Genomic DNA, 20807 nt, shown 5'->3' on the forward strand with positions numbered 1-20807 from the left:
ATTCTCGACAATTGACTCAATTTCCCTAGGAGCATTTAGAGGAGCGATATTAAGGTTAATGCCGTAAGAGTGACATAGATGGTAATAAAGCACTCTTAGTGCCGCATTGTGCCCTTGAATTGTGGTCGTTCCCGCGTGAGTTGGACAACTAGATAGTATGTGAGCTAAATGCTCGGGGTGCGCATGGCACGCCCTGCAGCTATCATCGGGAATGTCTTGGTTCAAAATGTGGCGACGGTATGTTAAGGTGGAAATGACACCGTCTTGGCATGCAAAAATGAAACCCTCTGTACCAGACTTCAATCCGGGCGATTTAAGGAAAGCAAACGTTAGCTCACAAGACATTAACTTGCTTTCTTAATCCGGGCTTTCAGGAGTGAGTACTCGAGATGGATTAGATTTGATGCATTTTGCTCACCCCTAATACTGAAGTCAAGTCCGAGTGTTTCAGCAGCCTCCACTGCTTTGTACAGAAATGCTCCTTTGCCCACTTCATCGTGATTCCTGACCATTTTAAGAAGAGGGTCTCTTCCATTTGCAACTCTATCTGCTATACCCAGAATAATCCTGTTGTGAAGACATTCAAGACTCAATATTCCGCGTCCCCCGTGAGATGTACAGTCGCGGAACGGAAGACTTAAGATGCATGCTTTTTTTCATGCGCATAAGCTTTCTTGTCCCGATATCAAGGGATCTGAGCTCGTTCTTCGTCCATGGAACTACTCCAAATGAATAGAGTAGTACCGGAACGGCAAGCATGTTCGTTGCAGATACTTTCTTCCTCGCCGACAGTTCGGAAGACCAAATCTGTCGGATGAAACGTTTGTATCTGCTTCGGAGAGTATCCTTTATAGATGCCACATCCTGAATGCGGCTCTGTGGTACGCCCAGGTATGTATAAGTCTCTCCAGCGCAAAGGTGTCGTATGGCGCTTCTATCAACGAGCTCAGGATCTTCAGAGATGCCATTGAGTTTTCCTCGCTTCAAATAAATCTTGGCGCATTTGTTTAACCCAAATTCCATTCCAATTTCCTTAGTATATCGTTCGACAATCCCCAAAGCTAGATGCAGTTGCTCTCTGTTTTTAGCATAGATCTTAAAATCGTCCATGTAAAATACATGAGTGACCTTGTACTTTCGATCTGCAGGTTTGCCGCACAAGTACCCGTCGGAATGGCAAAGTGCTAGAGATAGTGGCAATAATGTAAGGCAAAAGAGGAGTGGGCTCATGGTGTCACACTCAAAAGACACCTCTCTGAAAGGTGACCTTGTTAGTTGTCACACGATTTTTTCCAGATGAGATAGTAAATCTCGTTTTCCAAAGCGGCATATATATATATATAATAACTAAAATAATTGATCCTAAAAAAATGAATAAAATAAAACTGTTTAGGGGATTTTATAATATTTTAATGAATATCAAAAAAATTCACAAGAATTGGGGTGTTTCAAAGGATTTCAAAGATTTTCAAATATTTTTTATGTATTTCACGAAGTTTTTGGATTTTGAAGGATTTCAAAAAACGAAGAAACATGAAGAAGAGCTTAAAAAAATATTTGAAATATTTTAGTGTATTTCCAAGCATTCCAATGAATTTTCAAGACCCAGGCGGAAAAATTATATATATTTAAACTATATATAATATCTCCGCCTGGGGAAATTTAACAAATTTGAATGAATTTCAAAATATTCTAATGATTTTAGGCAATTCAAAAAAATATTATGTGATTTTAAAGAATTTCCTCGTATTTCGGAAGATTTGACAGAATTGTATCAAACCTATTAAGGGTTTAGGATATTTTTAAAGATTGCAATAGATTTTTAAAGGATATTAACGGATTTACTATGATTTCCGAGGTTGTCAATGATTACAAGGGATTTTAAAAGCTCTCAAGAGATTTCAATCATTTATCCAGGATTTCAGGATATATCGTCAGATTTCATGGAAATTCTCGGGGTTTTAAAGGATTTTATTGGGTTTCAATGGATTGTAAAGATTTATAGTAACTTTATAATATTTCAAGGAATATCAAAAGGAACTTCATCATATTTAAGAAATTTGAATAGGATTTCCAAGATTTAAAGGGTTTTTAATTTATTTTTATTTTAAAGAATGTTTTTCAAATTTATATTTAAAAACTCATAAATCGTTGAAGATGAAGGTATTCACGCAAAACTGACCGAATGTTCGTTTTTACATATTGCAGTTTAAAAATTTGAAACCTCCAATATTGATTAAGTTTAAATTTAATCCCCGAAAAATGTAATAATTCGAAAAAAGCAATAAGATTTGTACATTTTTAATTATTTTTATCTGGTTAAAAAAACATAATAAAATAATCATTACAAAATGAGTACGTTCCTGATTGAGCGTTAAAAATTGAGAAACTTCAAAACGAATAATTGCGAATATGAACTTTTTAAGCTGAACAATTTTAGTTTCAAGGCCTCAAAAATTATAAACTGTTTCAGAATTACGAATTAAAAATTATAATTTTATATGAAAATTAGAAAATTAAAAAAATGTTAAAACCTATTAAGATGTATGATATCATGTAGTATCAAATGACATCCGAAGTGATTTGGTAGATTTTTATTAAAAAAATGAGATTTCCGTACAAAAAAAGAAAAAAAAACATTCAGTCATTTTCACCGGTGAACATTGAAATTTTCTCAACTGTATGCATTTGAAGATAATCATATATAATTTTTGCAATCCTTCGAATAATAATATTTTTTATAATTTGTCAGAATTTCCCTCTAAAAAAAGTGTGGGGGGGGGGTCTAAAAATACTGGACTGGGGGGAGGCTTGCCGGGTTCACGTCTGTTGTGAGAGTGAAGGGGTTAGGATGCAGAAGAAGATTGAATTATTTTAGTAATTTTATTCTTATCTCTTTTTTTATTAGTTTATTTTTTAAATAATAGAGTTAGAGATCAAAGATAGTCGTGAGTGGCGGTCCAGAGTAACAGAGAAGCCTAGATCAGAAATACATGTATTCAGGGTGTGTCTAACCGGGGGCCTGCTAGATGAGTATGGATGTGGCTGTGGGCTTGTAAATATGTAACTGAGGTCCGCGTGGTTCAATATACCCATTCCTTACTGCATTCCATGTGGAGAATTGTTTTTATTTATGTTTACGTGTTGATAATATGTATTTAGGATCTAGCTTAATACGCGTGGACTCATTCTTCAACTCCCAAAGTAATTTCAAACGGTTTTCAGCTTGGTTGTTGTTTTTACGTAAGATATGTACAAAATTTTTTTTACTTTCCATACAGCAAAAGTATAGAACATTATATAGCATTTGATAGACCATCTATCCAGAGAAAACATGATGTCGAATCAAACTCTCTCGCACTTGCGAGATGAATGCAGACAGCTGTCATCCTTGGATGGCTCCGTTTACTCAGAACACACGACGGTTTTGCCGGCCTGTCGTGATCAAAATCTATCCATCTAGAAATCCTATACTTTTTATCATTACATTTTCATTAAAATTCTATAAAATCTTATCACTGCCAGGCTTGTATCAAATTCTATGTTTTGGAGTCTAGGATATTTCTGTCAAATTATGTCCGTTCAGAAATTGCGTACTTTTGTAGACAAGTTTCTTATATTGAAATTTGCGATGAAATCTGGCCAGCACAAAACTTCTATTAAATCCTATGTTTCCGCATGTATTTAATTGAAATTCTATGAAATGTTATCGACACAAGACTTATATCAAAACCTATGTTTCAGAATTTTGTAGATTTATGGCGGCAAATAGTTAATAAAAAGAGTGTCAGTAGAGTGAGTGACGCCTGAAACAAAAGACCTTGGCCACTAATTAACCCAAGTGGGGAACCTTACATAATGACTTTGCGAGGATTTTCACTTGGGGTGACTGCTAGAGAGATTGATCAGCAACCTGGGTCGGAGCAGTGTTACGGAACGAACGTGTTATTTATATAAATAACACGAGAATTCTGGATAAATCTGAAAATTTTCTAGCCCTTCCACATATTACTCCTTTCCCACCGAGTGAGTTACGCCTACCCCGAAAGGGAAATGGCTTAATGGTGTGTATATATATACATATCAAATTCTATACCCATCGAGAAATCTTATACTTTATCTAAATCGTTTCGAATTCAAAATTTCGATTTAATTTATTTTTAAATGACTAAATGTTCCGTAATTTTTTAATTCAAATCTTTGAAGAAATCAATCTTTTTTAAAAGTTGTAAATAACTTTTTAAGATTACAAATCCGTTTCTTATTTTCGGAATTAGGTGTCATCCATGTTTTACATTGAAATAAATCACTTTAGGATTTAATTGCCTTTTGAACTTACATAATTCGAGAGATATATTATTTATTTACGAATACAAGTATTTCGTATTAAAAAAAAAATTATAATTAAAAATCTCAAAAACCATAAAATTAGTTCTGTTAAAAATGTGTACTAAAATGTGATTTTTACGAGAATACCATATATTATCGTATTGTTAGTATTGAAGAAACATTTTAAAAATCATAATATTTGTAAAAGATTAATAAGAAAATTTAAGAATAAAGAATTGAAAAAGGTCATTTCTTGTTATTTCTGTCTAGAAATATTAAGTAGTAAAATGAAAAATAGCAAATCACTTCTCTAAGAGAGTTCACTTCTTTCTTGCGGAAAATATTCTGAATCCGTTATATAGTTCTCCAATTGCAAAGTTAAATTTTTATGCCTGGCGAACATTGTAAATTATCATAACCTTTTGTCCTCACTCAACCGTACATATATTTTTAATTTTTTCCTTGTTAGTTTGATGAAAATCACAAACGGCCTTTGGAAATTTTTACCGCATACTCTAAAATCTATTTTTAACAATAAGCATGATTAAATGGTTACAAATTATATTGAATTAATTAAAAAATTAGGCACAATTTCCTCGTTTTTCTATTTCTCGTAATCTATATTTTATTACTGAACACAATGAAAAATACTTAAAATGTTAAGCATGAGTTATACCCACATTGATTACTCTTTTATTCACGAAACGGGTTTTATCGTTCCGAAAGATTATTATTATATACTGGTGCCGAAAAAAATGCAAAAACCTACGCCACTGCGTGGGATGAAAACGTTTCGTAATCCATATAAAGTAATGCTAATTTGTTTTTCATCTGTGACTTAATAAAAATCTATTTCTGAATTTTGGCTACGTGAATCATAATTTAAAAAATTAATATCTAAACTATATATTTATAAATTTAAGAATATTTTATGCCTCGAACGTATAAAGTCAAAAGAAGCTAAATATATCTGTAATTTCGATAAAATTTCAAGTCATTCAAATAGCATGTTATTACGTGTTATTATATAAATTCCGGTTATTAAGAATCATATGTAAATTTCACGATTCCAAGATCATCAACTTGTATTCAAATATGCTTTTGGATCAAAAAGTGACACCGTGGGATTTATCGTGATTATGTCAATTTTACGATTCAAAAGTCTAAACATGTATTCACAGAGCTGCTTAAAAAAATATTATAACGGTATAATTATAAAGGAGCGGTGTTTATGTGGGTAATGGATATAATACATGAGGGTCGGTTCAATAAATTATTTTTTAAATGCTTCCAAATTATTCTGCAATTTTAGAATGTTCAAGCGTAACACTGGGTCTCTACTAACCCGAAATTAAAAAAAAAGAAAATAAAGCGAGAATAAAAATCCAAGTGGGGTATCACATTTTAAATGTCTAAAAATGTGAATTTTGAAAGGTTTCTAGAGAATAAACCAATTTTCTTAAGATTTCTGAGAACATTTTTTATGATTTTTCATTAAGACAAATTAAATTGTACGAGCATATTACAAAACCCTTTTACAAAATTCCAAAATTGTCAAAAAAAAGTTCGGAAGATTTTGAGGCAATTTTTTTGGATTATTATTAGTATATTTTTAAAAATTTTAGACATTTTGAAATGATTAAAAAATATTTCATAAAAATTTAAAACAGTATGTATGTTTTTGCAGAGTTCGAAACATAATTTTAAAGCCTTTTCCCATTTTTTAAAAGAATCAAGAAAACCAAAAATTCTTCTTAAAATTCAGGGGAAAGTTTCAAATGATTTTATTTTTTGAAAAACTAATTATCAGGGAAATTTTCAAAATATTTCTAAAAATCAGAAAATTTTCACTGCCACTTTTTATTTTTAAAGAAGTTTCAAAATTTTAGGAATAATTCTCGGAAAAATTCGGAGTAGTTGAAAAGATGTTTGAAAATTTATACGATCAAAAATGCAATTGGTTGGTTGAAAATGTAACGATTTTGTTTAAAAATTCTTTTTATATTGTCCGAAAACTTATTTTTAACTGAAAATGAACTAAGCGGTTTTTTGTTGAAAATGGATCTTTATAGTTGGAAATTCGTGTATTTTGTTAAAAATTCGTCTTTCATCATAGAAAATTAATGTTCTTGATTGAAAATTAACCTTTTCAGTAAAATATTCAATAATTGCTTGGTTTAAAATAATCTTTTTTAGAATTCACATTTTTTGTTACAAATGTAACTATTTTGTTGAAAATTTGTCTTTTTTGGTAGAAAATTCATCGATTAAAATGAAAATTCAAGTATTAGGTTTAAAATTAACTTTTTCGTTAAAAATTCATATATTTGGGGTAAAAAATGCAACTATTTGTTAAAAATTCGTCTTTTTTAATTGAATTCAATTAATATCTGTTATAATTATTTTTTAATTGTACTATTTTTGTAGGAAAATTCAGTTACTTGATTAAAAGTTGAACCGCTTTGGTAAAAATGCTTTTAAAAAAATGCAAATTCATCATTTTAGTTGAAAATTTATCTCTTGGGTTGAAAATGTAACTATATTCCGTTGAAAATTCCTTTTTTTTGAGAAAATTCGACAGTTTGATTAAAAACTCAACTATTTGATTTAAAATGAAATTTTTTTGTGAAAGTTTATATTTGCGGGTTAAAAAACTTAATTATTTTGTAAAAAAGTCGTCTCTGTTAATAAAAGTGTCATCTTTATTGGTAAAAGCTGCATCTGATTGAAAACTAATCTTTTTGATTGAAGATTCAACTATTTTGTTGATAAATGTTTTTTTTAATAATTTAAATTTTGAAAAGATTTGAAAACATTCTATTGAAAATTTGGAAATTTTAGAATAGTTTTAAGAATAAAGTGAAAAGGTTCAGTTTTGCCAGATTATAAAATCTTAGAAAAAATACATGCAAGTTAAGAGATATTTAGGAATTTTAAGAAGAGAACAAAATAATTTTGCACTTGTAAAGATTTTAATAAAATTAGACATAGAAAAACCTTATGTTAAATGCATTTTTTTTAGTTTAAAAAAATGAGTAGATACCCTGTAAAAGGTTTTAGTTTAATTTTTATTTTATTAATAAATAGTTAACAATTTCATTTTCACTCTTTTTCTTTTTAATTTTATTCTTGAGAGGAGATTCAGCTTTCGGACTAACAATAGATCATGAAAAATTTCAGAGTTTTCTCCTCCTGCATAGTATTTATAATGGAAGAAATACTGTACTCCTATAATTAGGCTTGAATGTAGAGAAATATTTGTCACAATTGAACTCAAATTTATAGTCCTTTCCCGTTAACTCTGAGATGCACCATCTACCATGTAATTACAAGGCAACATATAAACATTAATTAACTAAATAATTTTAGGAATGACAAACAAGTACATATGGAGGTCATAATTATGAACGCATTCTTTTTATTTTTCCCATCATTGTGGAACTGATTGTCTTTTCTGATTTAATTAATTTTTTAATTAAATTAGTTTTATCATATTATTATTATCTTTAAAAATTTGTCGAATTTTCATTTTTTAAATTTCGTATGTTATAATTTTAACAATAAAAGCTTTCTTCTCATTTCAAAACTGAGATTTTCTTATTCGTTCTGCATCATTCCCTCTACTTATTGTTATTACTTTTATTAACTTTATTGTTCAGCATGAGTAACTTGGTGAATTTTCTCAGTTAGTTTTGTGTGTGTGTAAAAATTAGCCTAATGAGAAAATTATTCAAAATATGAATTTCACTCATTTACGTGATCAAAAAACTGCTACAGATGTAAAGCGTGAAAAAGAGAACAAGAATATAACTTTCTCGTGTTTTAATAACTAAAAGGAGCGAGGATATTAAATTAATAACGAACTTGTTCATTATATCTGAACTATTTTAAATTTATATTTGATGTAAGGAAAGTTTGTTTAATGGCTACTTAATAGTATCACGATCTTAATTAAATTACTTTTTTCAAAGACATGTATTGATTAGCGAATTCAACTTGAAAAGTTTCTAATTCAATTTTTTATTTTAAAGCTTCTTAATTTCTTTCACTTTTCGATTTCTTCACCATTCTAAAGTGAGTCATGTTTTATAATACAAGTTGTTGAAAGTTCATTATTTTTATTTGAAAACTCTTTCGTCATATTTTTGGTACAGAAGTCCTCTTTTTTGTTTAAAAATTCTATTATTTGATGAAAACTTTATTTATTTATTATTTTTTGGAAAATTTAACTATTTTCTGAAAAAGTCAATGCAAAGAAAATGCAACTGTTTTTGGTTAAAGAGTAATCTATTTTGTATAAAAATTCCATCATTTAGTGGAAGATTCATTTTCGTAGATTGAAAATTCTGGTGTTTTAAAAATTGAATTTTGGTTGAAAATTAATTTTGTTGGTCAAAAGCTTTTAGGTAGAAAACTCAACTCTTTTGTGGACAATGCGCCTTTTTGGTTGAAACTCGATCTTTCATGTTCGAAAGTTAATTCTTTTTTATTGAAAAGTCTGCTATCATATTTTTGGCCCAGAAATCATATCTCTTTTGGCTATGATTTGATAAAAAGTTTAATTATTTGTATAAAAATTCAACTATTTTCATAAAAAGTCATATTTTTTAGTTTAAAGTTAATTCTTTTTATTTGAAAAGGCTTTTTTATATTTTGGATTCAGAATAAATCTCTGATGGTTAAAAATTATTCTATTTGGTGGAATTGCGTTTTTTTTATAGAAAAACTTTTCTTTTATCTTTTGGAAGAACAGTTTTCATTTTGGATGAAAATTTATTTTTCATGACTGAAAGTTAATTCTTTTTAATTTAAAAGTCTACTATTATAATTTTAGTTTAAAGTACATCTCTTTTGATTTTGTTGTTGTTGAAAATTCAACTATTTGGTTAAAAAATGCCTTTTCTTGGTTCAAAATAAACCATTTTGTTGAAAATTCATCTTGCCTGGTTTAAAAGACAACCTTTCCAAAACATTCGACTTATTAGCTAGAAATTCAATTCTTCTGTGAAAAATACTTTTTTTTATAAATTTCATTTTTCTTGGTTGAAAAATCCAATATTTTGTACTTACGTTAATTTTATTAAAAGATTTTGAACTGTGAAGTTTGAAATCACTTTTACCAAAATTTGCATTATATATTTTACCAGGGAGTTCTAAAATGTTAAGTTCATTTTAAAAATAATATAATATAACAATTACTATTAAATAATTGTTAACATAAACGCTTAGAAGTCGACGGGGGGAAATGTAATTTTTAATCGGGAAATAGCTTTGAATTTATTTGAAGTTATTATGGCCACCCTGAGCGGGTTTGCCTGATTAATCATTTAAATCTTACTGAATTGATGCGGTGACCCACTTTTTACTGAATCAAACTCATAAAGAACTCTATTCATTGTCCAAAAAGAAAATGTGAGAATAAACTTGTCTATTTTGGACATTTTAATTTTTTTTAAAGAATACGATACGATACCGTAATATGAGGTGACTGACTAGCAATTATCCATTTTTAGTTACAACGAGCACCTTCGCAACGGGCGATTGTGTCACTTATTACATTCTCCATCTGGAAGTGTATGGGCGTGCGTGGGACTGGGCAACTGACTTTAATAGTATGAGTCTCTGCTTTGGTTTATGTGACTCTGGATGTCCGTTGACACATTCAAATTGAAAGAAATTTTATCTGAACCATGCCGATCTCACACAGAATTATGTTAAAATTTTTAAATATTTGTACTTCTTATTCTAAAAAATTTCAGTGTCTACGTGCAACTCATTTCAAGGATAGAATACAGGTTAAAAACCTCTTTGAGGCCACTGAAAATCATCGGTAAATCGGAATTCATAAACTAAGGCCAAACGGAGAGTAATTTTCTTTCGTTTTTTTTTGTATACATAATCTAAAGAGTAGAGAGACTATCGTTAAAGGCCTTTTCTCGGAGAAAAGTCTATTTTTTATATAATAATCAAAAGAAAAAAATTCGCCCGATAAGCAGCTTCGCGATAACACTAACATCGCATTAGTGGAGTATTCTACCATTTATATAAGACTTGCATAAATAAAACAGTTGCTACATCGATTTTGTTTACGTGACTTACCATGCTTGTTGTCGGATATGCCGGAAGAAGGGAATCTGCTCGGTTCAGCTTTTTAGCGAATCTAACGATAAAATGAAAAACTACCACTCTTCAGGATCCTAGCTCATGATAGTTTTCGTTTTGTCGCTAGGTTCGCCAAGAAGCAGAACCGAGCAGATACTCTTCCTACGAAATGGCAATTTAGTTAATTCCAAAACGCACAAGGGTGGCCGCTGGAACGGGGCAACCCAGAAAATTAGAGTGAATATGTATATTTTTGGACCTTAAATTTAAAAAATTTTTAGAAGAAACATCTGTCCAATTGTATTACATGATTATTTCATTTCAAATAAGTTTGATTACAACTTTTTTTTAATGTTAATTTTAGTTGTAAACTTTTTTAATGATAAAACCATTCACTTTACACGGCTTAATTCTTAATTTTTAATTATGCAGGGTGGCCACATGTCAGGGAAGTCAGGAAAATGTCAGGGAAAAAAAGTTTGTCAGGGAAATGAAGTAGCTGTCAGGGAACATAGGAATTGATATTTTTTAATATTATTTTGGAAGCACTTCCTAATATCAATATAAACATTTTTTCAGTATACATTCTTTGAAAATAGAATTCGATTCATAGTTTTTTATTTGTAGTTCACTATTTTTCTTGGCACATTATTGAAACCTTATTCGCTTTCGTAACACTTTTCTGTCAGGGAAATTCGTCTAATTCTCAAGAAAAAATCAGGGAAATGTCCCGGAAATTGGAAAATTAAATCTTGTGGCCACCCTGTTATGAAATTATTTAATTTCTTTCCATTTTGGGTCTTTATTTTCATGCGTACATTTTCAATTTGAAGAATTTTAAAATACAGTTTTGACGACTTACAAAGATATATTAAGAGTTGAGATTTTTCTTTTCTCTTGTGAATTTCCTACTGAGAGTCCATTGGATACCTCATAAATTGCCAAAATATTATTTGCCAATAGCGACTCGTTTACAAAAAATCGACCTTTTTTCAAAAATAATTTGTATGCATTGAAATATTCATTTATTATGTAAATGACATGTAGAATGATGTAAATATAAAATTTTTAACACTTGTTTTTAGTACAAAATTCACCTTTTTCTCGAATTTTCAATAGTTGAAATTTTAACAGCTAAAAAGTTTAAGAGAAAAGCGAATATTCTGCCAAAGACCTGATTGGTGTATTTAAGTAAACAGATTACGTTTTATGCTTGTCGAATAAAAAAAATCCATTAGCAGCGATTATTTAAATTAAATAAGAATTTTATTCTCAAAAACAAGCTTGTAGAGATAACATTATTAATGGTGTAGAAAGTTTTTGAAAATTTAGTTGGTATATGAAGTATCAATGATTTTTATTTATTACAATTCCCAAATCAAATGTTTAGTCTTTTGAGACGAAAAGATTATAGATGCGTATGAAATTTAACAATTTCCAGTTCAATGTTATTACGTTTACTTTTCCCATTTCTCAATGAAAGCCTCTCAAACTTAACAAGGTGAAAAAATTTATTCCCAGAAACTGTGAAATAGTCATTGACAGTCGAAATTTGGAGAAAATAAAATATGGCGGCTGGCCAAAGTGGAAAAAATGTTTAATTTCTCCATTTTCCAACAAAAACCTCTCAAGCTAAGCATGATAAGCAAATTGATTTTCAGAAACTGCAGTAGTGCGTGAGAGTAGAAATTTTGATAAAATCCAAGATGGTAGCTTAAACTAAAATGGTCAAGTTTGAGAGGTTTTTCTTGAAAAATGGGAAAATCAATCATACTTAATGTTTAATTATTAATGCTGGCAATTGCTTTATAGCTATTAACAAGATTTTTTCACGAAATTTCGGTCCCTTTTGTTGAACACTATATAGAAAATGCCGTTATTGGTCATCTTGTGTGGGTCCGCCGTTTTGAAAATTGAGAAATTTTGTATTTTTACTCTACACTAATTTTTTCAGATTTGAAGGAAGGTTGCGGTCCTCGGTTTATAGTATAAATTGACAAAATTTCCGAATTTTATGTGGATTTTTCTCAATGTTAATCATATGGAAAATTTTAGGGGGTGTATATGGTTGGTCCTGGGAGCAAAAAATTAAAAAAAAGGGTTAACCACGTATTTAAGGGTTACCCTACTGCAAATGTCCCATTCCGATTATATGTTTTAACCCCAGAAATTTATATCTACTTTATATAAACTATTATACATATTACACATGAACTATTAAACTACTTTAAGTTTGGTCTCTTACTCTTTCCTGTCGTATTTTATTTTCTGATTATCTGCTTCCTTCTTAAATTCCTTTGCATATCTGCATAAGCTGCGGCTCGGTTTCGCTGATACTGATAAGCAAATTTTATTCGTTAATTCACTTCCACAGCTCTTATATGATCCACGCATAATTTTTTTTGCTAATCTGCAAATTATCATATGGTCTCAATTTTCCTTATCTTTCACACATAAGCTACAATTTACATCTTTAAAACCTTTGCTTCCAGCCCCCTATGCACGTCTCTGCACAGCAACCTAGCCCATTGTTCCTTGTCTACATATTATATTTTCTCATAGTCCCAAAAATGTTTCTTTTCTAAATTATTTTTCACTTCCTCAAAATTTCTTGATCACTCCTGTCTATTACTCTCCTCTTTAGATTTTTTCCTACCTCTTCCGATCCCTTTAAATATCCAATCCAAAGTTTCAGCGTCTCCTACTTCCGTTAAAACTTCTCTTACTTCCATACCCCAGCTAGAAGGATTCCCATTTTGTAGATCACTTAACTCTTCCTTTAAATACATTTTCGGTAAAATATTTGCATGAATCTCTATTATTTCTAAAAGATATTTATTAGCGCAATTCCTTGTATCAACTTTCATTATATTCGTTCTCGCTTCCATTTTCCAGACGTGTAATGTGGAGGGTACCAATCGAGTCCCATTGGCATCTTACATATTCCCCTTGTGAAATTTCCGATTCATCCCACCTTTCCCGTCCCTATATTTAATTTAAAATCCCAGTGAAACCGAGGTCTATACATGGGTCTCCCTCGTAACTAAAGTATCACTCAAGTCCTTTAGCATGAGTACATATACTGCCAGACTGTATGAATTTAATCATAACCAGACATAATCTATGGCTGTATCCAAATTTATTCGAAGTACTCGCAGTTGCCTGGACGTTTGGCCAGAGGAGAGGAAAACTGCAGAAAACCACCTCCCGAGTTCTACCAGTTTTTCGAGAGTCTATTATTAGGATGGCCTTGGGTCAGGGAAACCTGTAAATCAGGGAAAAGTCTAAGAATTTTATTGATCAGGAAAAACATGAATTTGGTTAGGAAAAAATTAGGGAATTTAGAAAATATAAGTTTTGCAGCCTGCCAGATATAAGATTCTTGAAAATTTTCGAAAATTTGAATAAAAAATCATCTTTTTTGGAAGAAAATATTCAACTTGGTTAAGAGTCAACTATTTTTTTTTATTCGTCTTTTTGTTTAAAAATGTATCTGTCTTAGTAGACATTTTGTCTTTTTTTTCATAAAAATGCAACTGTTCGGTTGAAAATTAATCTTCTTTGGTCGAGGATTTAACTTTTTTGTTGGAAAAGGAATTACTTTGTGGAAGATTCCATTTTTTTATTAATGATCATTTTAGCCGAAACCCCTTTTTTTCTTTAAAATTTGACTAATCTGTTGAAAATTATTTTATTTGTTTGGTAATTTTATTTTTGATTAAAAATTGAACTATTTCTTGTTCGGTTAAACATTTATTTTCTTCGCTGAAAATTCATCTGTTTTATTGAAACTTAGTCTTTTGTAGTAGGAAATTAATCTTTTGTGTTGAAAATTTATCTTTTTGGTATAAAATTAATTTTTTTCAGAAAAAATTTAACAATTCCAAGTGTAAAATTCAACTGTTTTGTTGAAAATTCGTCTTTTGCTGAAAAAGTAATCCAATTACGTAGTTGAAACTTCATCTTTTTAGTTTAAAATTAATCCACTTGGTTGAAAATTCAACTTTTTGGTTAAAAATTCATTTTTTTTGTTGAAAGTTCATCATTTTAGTTGAAAGTTCATTTTTTAAATGAACTTTGAACTATTCTATTTTTCGTTAAAAATTTATCTTGTTTATAGGAATATAACCTTCTTTGTTAAAAATTCATCTATTTGTTTAAATATTCAACTGTTTCGTTGATAATTTATTTGATTTAGTTGAATTTGACTGAAAATAGAACTATTCTGTTTTTGGTTGAAAATATATTTTTTTGTTAATTGAAAATTCATATATTTTGTTGATACTTTGTTGATAGGAAATTACATTCATACTTTCGGTTGAAAATGTAACTATTCCATTTTCGCTTGGATTTTTTTTTAATTCTACATTTTGGATGAGATTTTTTTTCTTATTAGCAGAAAAATCTTTCTTAGCCGAATATTAAACTTCTTTATTGAAAATTTGTCTTTTTGGATTAAAAATTAGTCTGTTTTGGTTTAAGATTTAGCTAATTTGTTGAAAATGAGTATTTTTTAGGTTTAATTCAACTGTTTTTGATTGAAAATTAAAATATTTTTCGGTGGGAATGTTACTATTTAACTTTTCCTTGAGAATTCATTTTTTTTAGCGGAGATTCATCAATTTGGTTCAAAATCTAAATACATATTTACATGGAAATTCATTTTTTTCTTGGCTGAATAGTATGTTCTTAACTAAAAATTGAATTCTCTCTTTTTTTGGTTTAAAATTGATCTTTTTGAATTGAAAACTCGACTATTTTGTTGGAATTTAATGTATTTTATGAATTTTTTACGTAATTTGTGGGTGACCCCTTATAAAAATAAAATTCTGTATATCTGTTTTTACTAAAAGTATTTAAAATAAATTTGAAAAAAAAAACATTTTCTATCATTAATATTACTGATCTTCTATGTATAAGGTTGTTTGTATATCCAAAATAAAAATTGATGACGGTTAGTGAAAGTGAAAAATTTGTCAGGGATAAGTCAGAGAATTTCGAAATTGGGATTTTGCAGCAACTCTGCATAAACAATTCCGTATATATCTAAGCGGGCGATTAAAATTTTTCAGGGTTAAGAATGAAAAATTTCAAGTTTTAAGATTGAAATATTTTTTATTCAAAGCCTCCCAGTTTTTTAATTAGGCACTCACTAAATTCTAAAATTACACAAATATAAATTACAGATAAATCTCAATTTAACAACAAAAAATGTTTTTTTACAGGTTCCTTCTTACGAAACATCGATCGCTCCAGGAGTGAAAATCGCAGGGTGCATAAAACCATTCGAGATGATAATTAGGTAGAATAAAATGGCAAAAATGAGCCACGAGACAAACGGTTCCATTGCGGCAACGTCACTTCGATAATGGCAAACGATTAAAGTAAATTGCCAGAGTTGATACAATCTTCAGAGAAACCTGAACCGGCGAATATCGCTTCGCGAGGATAAAACAAGGTAGTCCGAAATCGAAAAAAGAGAAAAAAAAGTAGTTGGTGATTCCTGAGGGAGATAAAGTTTAGGAAACGTGATCCGGGATCCCGTTAGCAATGTATCGGCCAAATTTTTACGAAAGCACGTGTCTGCGGTGTCAGCAGACTGTTTACCAAGTCGACAGGGTGGGTCCTTTGAAGGATTTTACTTTCTTTCATGCTGGCTGCTTCAAGTGTTCTAGGTGTGGTACCAAGTTGACCTTAAAGACTTATTACAACAATCAACATAAAATTAATGACAAAGAAGTATACTGCAGCAGTCATGTTCCGAAACCAGGTCCTGGGACGCTGGACGGATCCAGCGTGGGAATAAGAAGTGCACTCAATGTGCCTAGAAGCGGCTATGTTAATGAACAAATCAGGGCTGGTGGATCTCCCAGAACGGTTTTTCCACCGAGGTATGTAGTCTGATTTTATTACTTCTTTCATTCTGAGCCTGACATTTTTTTTTTGAAACAATAATATTGTGGATATTTTTGTGGTCGGTGTTTAAAATTGAGTTTTGAAAGGAATCCTTTTTTGGTGTTGTTTAAATCCTACATGATGCTACTTTCAACACTTTTTCCATCCCTTCCCCTTTTTGAGAAAAAAATGTTTGATTTTATTTGATAAACGCTTAAAATAAAACACAAAATTTACAGAAATAATTCCATAATTTTAACATAATTTCAACGAAAGAGTTGAGTTTTCAAGCTAAAAAGTTGAATTTTTTAGAAGAGAGTTGCATTTATAGCCAAATAGTTAAACTTTTAAGTAAAATTTATGATTTTTAAACAAATTTTTCAAATTTTTAAATCAAAAAGAATAAACTTAAAAAAGATTAATTTTCAATCTAAAGAAAAAAATTTCGAATAAAAAAGATGACTTTTTAACAAAATAGTGACATTCTTAACCACATAATTGAATTTCTATCCAAAAAGACGAATGTTCAACCAAAAAGTTAATATTTTTACAAAATAATTGAATTTTCATCAAAATAGTTGAATTTTTAACTAAATAATTAAATTGTCTAGAAAATTGAATGTTTACAAAGTTGAATTTTCAACTAATATTATGAATCTTCAACAATAAAAATTAATTGTTATCAAAGAAGTTCATCTTTCAACCAAGTATTTCAATTTTCATATCCTCGGCAAAAAATACAATAGTTGTTATTTCAACAACAAAATTTAATTTTAAATAAAAAACAGTTGAATTTAACTAAAAAGGTGAATTCGCAAAAAAAATGTTAATAGCTCATGAAAAAGACGAATTTTCAAGAAAATAGCTGAATCCGTAACGACATAGATTCATTATTAATGAAACTATTATATCTTTAACCAGAAAAGTTAAAATCTCCTCCAAAAGGAGATGAATTTTCAAACCAAGAAAATCAATGTTCAACAAAAGAGTTGAATTTTCAATCTGGCAAGATTTCTCAGTGAAGCTAGAACAAAGATTTCAACCGAATTCTTGAAGTGTCAAATCAAAAAGGGGGGTATTCTGGAAGATATTTAAATTGTCAACCCAAAAATAGAATTTTTCATCCAAATAGTTGCATTTTTAAGACAAGTAGTGGACTTTTTAACAAAAAACCATAAATTTTTAACCAAAAAGGAAATAGTTAAATTTGAAATTGATAAAAGTTATTTTTAACAACGAAATAATGCAGAAATTTTCAGCAAAATAGATGAATCCTCAGCAAAAATAAGAAATTCATTTTTAACAAATAGGGTCAACTTTCAACTAAGTAGTTCAATTTTCATTTAAAAAATTTTAATTCTTAGTGAAAAATATAATACATAGTTGATATTTCAACAAAAAACTTTATATTTTAAATAAAAACCAGTTGAATTGAAGAAGAAAAGGTGAATTATTTAACAAAATAGTTTCATCCCCAAGCAATTAATTTTGAACCAAAAAATTGAACAATTTTAAACAAAAGAGTTGAATTTTCAATCAGGAAAAATTTGTGAGTCAAGATATAAAACAAGTTTGAACTAAATTGTTGAATTATTAAACCAAGAAGGCGATTACTGTTGAAAAAAGTGGAATTTTCAAACCTAAAATATTAAATTTCAGCCAAAAATTGTCTTCGAAACTGATAGAATTTTCACAGAAAAATTGAATATTTTAATGCAAATAGTGGAACTTTTAACTAAAAATGATTTGTTTTCGACCAAAAAATGACCAGTTAAATTTTTAATTGAAAAAATTTATTTAAAAAAAAAGAATTTTCAACAAAATAGTTAATATTTTAACCAAGGAGATGGGTACTCAAATATTAAAATACATTTTTAACAAACTAGTTCAACTTTCAACCAAGTAGTTGAATTTTAATTTCAGGAGATTAATTTTTTATCGAAAAACACGAATTTACAACAAAATGCATACATTTTCAATTAAAAACAATCAATTTTTAACCATTAAAAAATAGATGAAGCTTCAGTAAGAAAAATTAATTTTCAACCAGAAAAACGAATATTTAAGTAAATAGTATTCCGAATTTTTAACAAACAAAAAAAAAGGATAATTCTCAATGAAAAATTTAATAGTAGTCTTTTCAACTAAAACCGATCATTTTTCAACCAAAAATGGATTAGTTAAATTGTCGGTTATAAAAATCAATTTTAAATAAAAAAAGAATGAATTTTCAATAAAATAGTTCAATCATCAACCAAGTAGTAAAATCTTTCACCAAAAGAGATGAATTCTGAACCAAAAATATAATAGTAGACTTTTCAATGGATTTTCTTATTGGGCTATATTAGTGCATTACACATTTTAAAAAATGAGAAAAAGGCAGTATTTTTTGAAACAGGGGAAAAAAAGGGTTTCTTTAACAAAAGTGTAATTAGAGAAATAGGGTAAAGAGCGTAAATTATGGATTTAGATGCTTGAGTTTTAAAATAAAATAACTGATTTTATTTTTCCAAGTATTCAAAAAATTATTATTCACATTTATATTTTCCATGTGTGATATCACATTCTACATTACTCCACCCCCTTCCTTTCTGACATTGTGGCGCAGTTTTTAAACGGCTCTTCTTTGTTTTGTTTTTAAACGGCTCTTCTTTGTAATTTAATTTCTTAATATAAATTTCCTGGAGATATTAATGGTCCACTGTCCAGCTTTACTAAGTCTATTTACGTAATACCAATCAGTCTATAATTGTCTGAACCTCGCCTCTCTCCATAATCGGTTGACCGTAAAAAAATTATTATTATGTTGTTGTTCATACTTTATAAGTGAGGCAGTTACATATAGCGTGTACCTCTCATTCCCAGAAACATGAAATAAGAAAAGTTCAATTTCTTTTGGATTTTTATTTCAATATCTTTAAAAGCAAATATTAAATTTTCGTTAGCCTTTTTACTGGGTTAAAATTATTCATATATAAGGAAAAAATTAATTGAACTAGATTCAAGATATAATACCAAAAAATTTCTTTCAATTCAAAAATATTTGTTCAAAGAAAAATGGCTTAGAATCATAGGTTTTACTGTTAACCAATTATTTTTAATGGAAATATATTTTAAAAATGATTACAGTTTTAAAATGAAAGGGAATTCGTAGAAGAAATTTTGTAGATTGTCAAGAGGAAAAAAACTCTTGAAATCCTCTAAGTAATTTAGTCTAAGACTGAGTAATCCACTTGTAATCCGGAATAATTTAAGTCATTCGGAGTAATCCCAGTGTTCAAATGTCATTCACTTGTAAGTCGGAGTAATCTGACGTAATACACTTTTAACTGGAGTAATCCACTTAAACTTCGAATTACTTCCAACCATTTGGAGTGATCCCAGTGTTTAGGAGTAATCCACTTGTAAGCCGAAGTAATCCACTTGTAATCCGATATAAGTCAGTTTTTATACGGAATAATTCACTTGCAATCCGAAAATATTCACCTCCAATCCACTTTTAATCTAGTAATCCCAGTATTCAGAGATAATCCACTTGTAATCTACATACTTCCAGTAATTCGGAGTGATCCCAGTATTTCGCATTATTTAAATTATAATCCATTCGTAATCCAGTGCAATGGAAGTCACTTGGAGTAATCCCAGTATTCAGGAGCAATCCGTGTAAAGTAATATACTTCTATCTGGACCAATCCTCATTTAATGCGAATTACTTCCAGTACTTCAGAGTGAACCCAGTATTTCGGAGTACAGTGAAACCCTTCAATAGTCCTCCCTTCTATAGCCCTTCCGAGAATTGACACCGCGCCGCAGGTAGGTGTAACAGGAACTGCGCGGAGTGCGCGAGGTATGCGGTTGTCACTCAGGCGAGCACTCAGGCATGAACAAATAAAAGCGGAGAGGGCTATCATGAGTTAGTTCCCACCAACCGTCAGCCCCTAAATCGGCGCTATAGAAGAGTTTCACTCTTCTTCACTTGTAAGTCGACGTAATCTACCCATAATAACAAATAATGCGATCGTCATTAGGCACAATCCACTTGTAGTTCGAAGTAATTCACTTGTAATTGAACTATAATACAGGGTAATCACCTTATAATCTACGTAAATCGAAGTAATTCATGTAATTCCCTTATAATTCACCTTGAATCCAGCGTAATCCACTTGCAATCTATTTAATTTGAAGTGATTTAGCTAATCGGAAGTAATACACTTGCAATCCACTTGCCATCGAGGTAATTTAAAGTAATTCCGATAATCCAAGTAATTCACTTGTAATTCACCTACTTGGAATTCTCTTTTGTGAAAAACTAATCTACTTTGTAGGAAGTTCAGAAATTTTGTTAAAAAATCTTTGTTTGGTTGGCAATCCAACTGTTTTAATAGAATTTTTTCTTTGGTAGAAAATTGAACTATATCGTTGAAAATTGTTTTTTTTTTTATTGAAAATTAATTTTTTTAACCGAAAATTTAATAAATCCA

At 29.6% G+C, this 20807-nt stretch overlaps 1 protein-coding gene across 1 annotated transcript in view; it reads left to right on the top strand.

Annotated features, from left to right (window-relative positions):
* LOC117178048 (hillarin) overlaps nucleotides 1–20807 on the top strand; it is a 59347-nt gene that overhangs the window by 2933 nt on the left and 35607 nt on the right. The window contains exon 2 of the mRNA XM_033369255.1: nucleotides 15657–16322. Within this exon, the coding sequence (XP_033225146.1) occupies nucleotides 15982–16322 (341 nt within the window). The 5' untranslated portion in view covers nucleotides 15657–15981. The remainder of the gene's footprint in view (nucleotides 1–15656; nucleotides 16323–20807) is intronic.

Source organism: Belonocnema kinseyi, chromosome 8, assembly GCF_010883055.1.
Source record: "Belonocnema kinseyi isolate 2016_QV_RU_SX_M_011 chromosome 8, B_treatae_v1, whole genome shotgun sequence".
NCBI classification, from domain to species: domain Eukaryota; kingdom Metazoa; phylum Arthropoda; class Insecta; order Hymenoptera; family Cynipidae; genus Belonocnema; species Belonocnema kinseyi.